Raw genomic sequence first — 7,326 nt, forward strand, 5'->3', positions numbered from 1 at the left:
TCTGGAAGAGAAAGCTCAAGAGACTATCACTTTTCTTGATCTTGACACAATCCTACTATTGATGCCACCTAGGATCGCATTGGCTTTTTTCACTGCCACGCCACACTGTTGGCTCATGTCATAGAATCATAGAATCAAAGAGTTGGAAGAGACCTCATGGGCCATCCAGTCCAACCCCCTGCCAAGAAGCAGGAATATTGCATTCAAATCACCCCTGACAGATGGCCATCCAGCCCCTGTTTAAAAGCTTCCAAAGAAGGAGCCTCCACCACACTCCGGGGCAGAGAGTTCCACTGCTGAACGGCTCTCACAGTCAGGAAGTTCTTCCTCATGTTCAGATGGAATCTCCTCTCTTGTAGTTTGAAGCCATTGTTCCGCGTCCTAGTCTCCAGGGAAGCAGAAAACAAACTTGCTCCCTCCTCCCTGTGGCTTCCTCTCACGTGTTTATACATGGCTATCATATCTCCTCTCAGCCTTCTCTTCTTCAGGCTAAACATGCCCAGCTCCTTAAGCCGCTCCTCATAGGGCTTGTTCTCCAGACCTTTTATCATTTTAGTCGCTCTCCTCTGGACACATTCATAGAATCACAGAATCCTAGAATTGGAAGAGACCTCGTGGGCTATCGACTCCAACCCCATTGTGCCAAGAAGCAGGACAATCACATTCAAAGCACCCCCGACAGATGGCCATCAGACTCTGCTTAAAACAAGAAGCCTCCACCACATTATGCAGCAGAGAGTTCCACTGCTGAACAGCTCTCACAGTCAGTAAGTTCTTCATAATGTTCAGGTGGAATCTCCTTACTTGTAGTCTGAATGTCCAGTTTGCAAAGACCTCTAGATCCCCTTCAAATTGACTGTTACCAAGCTGGTGTCACCCATCCATATCCTATATGACGTATTTCCCTTGATGGGGAAGTAGATTTGGTTTTGGCTTTCCTGCTGCTCCCAACCTTCATCTTAAGAGTTTAATTATATTTAACTTCCCCTCTCCCATTTTTCCTCATTCATAACTTTGGATGGAGCCCTCAGTGGTGCAGTGGGTTAAATCCCTGTGCCGGCAGGACTGAAGACCGACAGGTCGCAGATTCGAATCCGGGGAGAGGCGGATGAGCTCCCTCTATCAGCTCCAGCTCCTCATGCGGGGACATGAGAGAAGCCTCCCACAAGGATGATAAAAACATCAAATCATCCGGACGTTCCCTGGGCAACGTCCTTGCAGACGGCCAATTCTCTCACACCAGAAGTGACTTGCAGTTTCTCAAGTCGCTCCTGACACACATACACAAAAAAGCTTTGGACACTAGATTATGACTATGGGGAGACCTGGGTTCGGATCCCTGCTATGTGGAAACCCAAAGTCACACTCTCTTGGCCTCAGAAGAAGGTAACCACTCCTAAAAATCTGTTCCCAAGGTAACTCTATAATAAGGTTACTATAAAGTTGGAAATGACTCAAATGCACAAGAAAAAAGGTGGAAGGAGGAGAGAGAAACCAGGACATTTAAAAATCAGCTGAAAAAAGTGGGAAGGCATGGAAGTAATTTCCAAATTGAGAGAGCTGGGTACGGAAATGGAAGCCATTTGAGATCCAATGTTCTCTTATATTTGTTTTTAGCTCTTCCAAATAAGCTCACCTCACTACCTCTGAAAAACCTACAACAACCCAGTGATTCCGGTCATGAAAGCCTTCGACAATACATTAAGCTGGAGAGCTTTGTTTTGATGGCAAAGCGAGGGCTTTTTGAAGTGGTCCTCACCACAATGCTGTTGCCATGACTTTCAGAGTCGATTTTTGACTCTTCAAACCTCCATCAAAGAGGTTGGACCTATTCAGAAAGCTTTTTTATGCTTTCCAGATGAAAAGAAAGAAAAGCGAACAGAGTCGCACCACACTTACGTAAGGGCCCATTTCCCTTTTTAAGATGCAAATGCATTAAGTGGGTTTCATGGAGAGCTTTTTAGACTTCAACTGAGATCGAGAAGAGGTTGCAGGAGGATATTGGCTTTATTACGATTTTGTTCCTGTTTTGAATAGGTTTGCGCTCCTTTCCGAATCTGCATCCAAGGTCAAACTAGAACTCTCTTGGGATAAATGGCACTGAAGGACGGACCACGAATGGCACAATGATGGAGCCACAGTGGTGCAATGGGTTAAATCCTTGTGCTGGCTGAACTACTGACCTAAAGATCAGTGGTTCAAATCTGCGAGATGGGGTGAGCTCCTGTCTGTCAGCTCCAGCTTCCCATGTGGAGACATGAGAGAAGCCTCCCACAATATGGTAACACATCTTGGGCAATGTCACTGCAGACAGCCAATTCTCTCATACCAGAAGCGACTTGCAGTTACTCAAGTTGCTTCCGAATTGAAAAAAAGCGAGAATGAGTACAGTTTGAAACTGCTTTGATTGCCATGACTCAATGCTATGGAATCACAGAGTTGCAGTTTGCCCTTTTGGGAGAGAAACGCCCTCAGGACCTCGAGGAACTACAACTCCCAGGATCCTATAACAGTTAAAGTGTTTTCACAAACATTAATTCTACAGTCTGGATACATCCAAAAACTCTAGGTTCCACCACTGTGCCATTCACGGTCCATCCTTTGGTGCCATTTATCCCAAGTGAGTTCTAGTTTGACCTTAGATGCAGATCCAGAAAGGAGGGCAAACCTATTCAAAACAGGAACAAAATCATAATAAAGCTAACTGTGGCATCCTTTCCTAGTGTTTACATTTGTTGAAACTCATGTTATTCATACCAAAGATCAATTTAAAGCAGTGTTTATCAACCTGGAGGGTGGGATCCTTACGAGGGATTTTTAGATGGGTCACCAAAGATAATCAGAAACATATATTTCTGATGGTCATAGGAACCCCTTTGGTGGAAGGCAGAAGATTGGCCCAATTCTATTGTTGGTGGGCCTCAGAACGCTCTTTGATTGTAGGTGAAGTATAAATCCCAGCAACTACAACTCCCAAATGTTTCTGAACCTGGGGGTTTGGGACCCCTGGGAGGGTGGTCATCAGGGGGTGTCAGAGGGGTCAACAAAGACCATCAGAATACACAGTATTTTTTGTTGGTCCAGGGGATTCTGTGTGGGAAGTTTGGCCCAATTCTATTATTAGTGGGGTTCAGAATGCTCTGATTGTAGGTGAACTATAAATCCCAGCAACTACAACTTCCAAATGTTTCTGAACCTGGGGGTTTAGGACCCCTGGGGGGGGGGGTTGCAAAGGGGTGTCAGAGGAGTTGACAAAGACCATCAGAAAACACAGTATTTTCTGTTGGTCCTGGGGGTTCTGTGTGGGAAGTTTGGCCCAATTCTATCATTGGTGGGGTTCAGAATGCTCTTTGATTGTAGGTGAACTATAAATCCCACCAACTACAACTCCCAAATGTCAAGGTCAATTTTCCCCCAAACTCTACCAGTGTTCATATTTGGGCATACTGAGTATTTGTGCCAAGTTTGGTCCAGATCTATCATTGTTTGGGTCCATAGGGTTCTCTGGATGTAGGTGAACTACAACTCCAAAACTCAAGGTCAATGCCCACCAAAACCTTCCAGTATTTTTTGTTGGCCATGGGACTTCTGTGTGGGGAGTTTGTTTCAATTTCATCGTTAATGGGAGTTCAGAATGCTTTTGAATTGTAGGTGAACTATAAATCCCAGCAACTACAACTCTCAAATAGCAAAATCAATCTCCCCAACCTCACTAATATTCAAATTTGGGCGTATGGGGTATTTGTGCCAAATTTGGTCCAGTGATTGAAAAAACATCCTGTATATCAGATATTTATGTGACAAATCATAACAGTAGCAAAATGAGAGTTATGAAGTAGCAACAAAGTAATGTTATGGTTGGGGGTCACCACAACATGAGGAGCTGGATTAAGGGGTTGCGGCATTAGGAAGGTTGAGAAACACTGATTTAAAGTGAAGATCCCAAGCTGTACAATGTGGTGCCAAAGAAAGGCCTCTTAAACTCACGGCTTGCAAATGCCTTTGCAAACTGAACTTGGCCAGATTTCTAAATCTGAGTCATGGCAAGTGAGTTCAAACTGCATCAATCCTGCAGATAAGATGTGGCCCTAGGGTCCAGACCTTGTAGAACTACAACTCACAGGACCCATAGCATTGAGCTATGGCAAGTGAGATCAAATGGCATCAATCCTGCAAGTAAGGGTCCAGACCTTGTAGAACTACAATTCCCAGGACCCCATAACATTGAGTCATGGCAAGTGAGTTCAAACTGCATCAATCCTGCAGGTAAGATGTGGCCCTAGGGTCCAGACCTTGTAGAACTACAACTCACAGGACCCATAACACTGAGCTATGGCAAGTGAGATCAAATGGCATCAATCCTGCAAGTAAGGGTCCAGACCTTGTAGAACTAAAATTCCCAGAACCCAATAACATTGAGTCATGGCAAGTGAGTTCAAACTGCATCAATCCTGCAGGTAAGATGTGGCCCTAGGGTCCAGACCTTGTAGAACTACAACTCCCAGGACCCCATAACATTGAGCCATGGCAGTTTGAGTGAGGTCAAACCACATCAACCCACAGGTAAGATCCATCCTTGGGGTCCAGACCTTGTAGAACTACAATTCCCAGGACCCCATAACATTGAGCCATGGCAGTTTGAGTGAGGTCAAACCGCATCAACCTGCAGGTAAGATCCTCCCCTGGGGTCCAGACTTTGTAGAACTACAACTCCCAGGACCTTTGCAAACTGAACTTGGCCAGATTTCTAAATCTAGGAACTTCTATGATCAAAGTAACTTTGTGGGAAAGTGAAAGTGGAAAGAACGAGAATGGAAGGAGGAGGAAATGGGAAAGTTACAAGATTTGGCAACAAGGAGGAAAGACATAGTTGCAAAACCCAAATGTGGATGATACAGAAAGGCCACACTTTGCATGTTTTTGTTGCCATCTCCAGGAAAGCAAAACAATCAGAGCCAAGAGTTCCATCTACACTTTGGAATGACTGCAGTTGGGCACCACTTCTACCTCCCTGGCTCAATAACCCTGGGATTTATAGTTTGGTAAAGCACCAGCACTTCTCTGGGAAGGGAAGGCGAATTATTTTTCCAAAACTGCAACTCCCAGGATTCCTTTTTTTGTGTGTGTGCCTGAATTCTCCAATGGAGATGCACCCTTCCTTTGGCACAATGAGTCCCCAGCTCTGCCCCAAACCTCCTTTGGTAAATTCCTGGGAAAATGCGAATTTGCAAATAAATAAAGGCTCTACCTTGCTATAATCCACATTATTCAATCCTTCACAGCAATCCAAAGGGGGGAGCCCAGGGTGCATTCCCCAAAAGCACCCCAAACCTGAATCTGTCTTCTGTTTGCTGGTTGCAATGTATATATATATATATATATTTTAAAAAGCTTTGCTCAATCGACTCCTGCTTCCTGATGAGTCACAGCTTCGTAATCTACCGCAAAGCTTGCTGGGGGATGTAGTTTCCTGCCTCTTTGGGCTCTTGCCCTCCCTACACGTGTACAGAGGGTGGGTTCACACGTTAGGCGTGTTTTAAGCCTCTTTAGGAGATCTCCCAACATTTTCTGGAAGCTGAACTTGGAATGCTACATTGTCGAATTAACACAGCTTCAAATCACTTTCACTGCCATAGGACCCTGGGCGTTGTAGTTTGACAAGGTCTTTAGCAAAGAGGATTGAGGCCTCACTGAACTATCAAAGCACTGAGCTATGCAAGGACAACATATATCCATGGACGACACATAATCCAATTTAGGCTCATATTATGCAGACTGAACCACATTGAACTGGACTGAATGAGTCTTCACTGACAGATAATCCAGTTCAATGCAGTTAGTCTGTGTTGATATAATGTAATGGAATCCTAGGAGTTGTAGTTTGGCCCTTTTGGGCAGAGAAGGATTGAGACCTTGTAAAACTATAACCAGGACCCCATAGCATTGAGCCATGGCTGTTTGGGTGAGATCAAACTGCATCAACCTGCAGGTAAGATCCTCCCCTGGGGTCCAGACCTTGTAGAACTACAACTCCCAGAACCCCATAGCATTGAGCAATGGCAAGTGAGATCAAATGGCATCAATCCTGCAAGTAACCTGCATCCCTAGGGTCCAGACCTTGTAGAACTATAACTCCCAGGACCCCATAACATTGAGCCATGGCAGTTTGAGTGAGGTCAAACCGCATCAACCCGCAGGTAAGATCCATCCTTGGGGTCCAGACCTTGTAGAACTACAATTCCCAGGAGCCCATAACATTGAGTCATGGCATGTGAGGTCAAATTGCATCAATCCTGCAAGTAAGATGCACCCCTAGAGTCCAGACCTTGTAAAACTACAGCTCCCAGGACTTCATAGTATTGAGCCATGGCAGTTTGAGTGAGGTCACACCGCATCAACCTGCAGGTAAGATCCAACCTTGGGGTCCAGACCTTGTAGAACTACAACTCCCAGGACCCCATAGCCTTAAGCCATTACAGTTCAAGTGAGGTCAAACCACATCAATCCTGCAGGTAAGATTCACTCTTGCAGTCCAGAATTTGTAGAACTGTAACTCCCAGGACTACATAGCATTGTGCATTGAGTAAGGTCAAACTGCATCAATCCTGCAAGTAAGATGCACCCCTATGGTCCAGACCTTGTAGAACTATAACTCCCAAGATCCCTTAGCCTTGAGCCATGGCAGTTCTAGTGAGGTCAAACCACATCAATCCTGCAGGTAAGATTCACTCTTGCAGTCCAGACCTTGTAGAACTATAACTCCCAGGACCACAAAGCATTGCGCATTGAGTAAGGTCAAACTGCATCAATCCTGCAAGTAAGATGCACCCCTATGGTCCAGACCTTGTAGAACTATAACTCCCAAGATCCCTTAGCCTTGAGCCATGGCAGTTCTAGTGAGCTCAACCCACATTCGTTTGACAGTGTAGATGCACCCTAACAGAACGCATAACATGTCCAAACCCTGGAAGAAAGGGAAAGGGTGAATGGGATTGGGATTTCAAGGAAGCCACTAACCTTCCTGGGGTTCCTCAACCTCCAGATGGAGAAGCTTTAGGTGGTAAAGGGATCGACCGGCTGACTGCAATGGGTCCTGGAAAGCCTGGACTTTGCACTGTAAACAGAAGGCAGACGCTGGCACCTGGCACATGTTGGACGTCTCCCTGAGGTTGTGTCCACACTTTCGAAGGAATGCAGTTTAACCCCACTTCAATTGCCATGGCCAAAGGCTATGGGATCCTGGGATGTATAGTTTTACATAATCTTGACTCATATTAAATTTGGCTTGCCTGCTGCTCCCAATCTTCGTCTTAAGAGTTTAATCAG

The 7,326-nt window shown here is 45.3% G+C and overlaps 1 protein-coding gene across 4 annotated transcripts in view; it reads right to left on the bottom strand.

The window, feature by feature from the left end:
- LOC132782122 (phosphatidylethanolamine N-methyltransferase) overlaps positions 1 to 7,101 on the bottom strand; it is a 94,802-nt gene extending 87,701 nt beyond the window's left edge. The window contains exon 1 of one of the 4 annotated variants that reach the window (XM_067473653.1): positions 7,018 to 7,101. Coding sequence is in view for 3 of the 4 variants with exons in the window: in XM_067473654.1 (XP_067329755.1) it covers positions 5,249 to 5,311 (63 nt within the window). In the remaining variant the exon portion in view is untranslated. Of the gene's footprint in view, positions 1 to 5,248; positions 5,414 to 7,017 lie in introns of those variants that run through there. The other 3 variants (XM_067473654.1, XM_067473652.1, XM_067473655.1) reach the window with 3 other exon arrangements.
- Between the last annotated feature and the right edge of the window lie 225 nt (positions 7,102 to 7,326).

Source organism: Anolis sagrei, chromosome X (genome assembly GCF_037176765.1).
Source record: "Anolis sagrei isolate rAnoSag1 chromosome X, rAnoSag1.mat, whole genome shotgun sequence".
NCBI lineage: Eukaryota > Metazoa > Chordata > Lepidosauria > Squamata > Dactyloidae > Anolis > Anolis sagrei.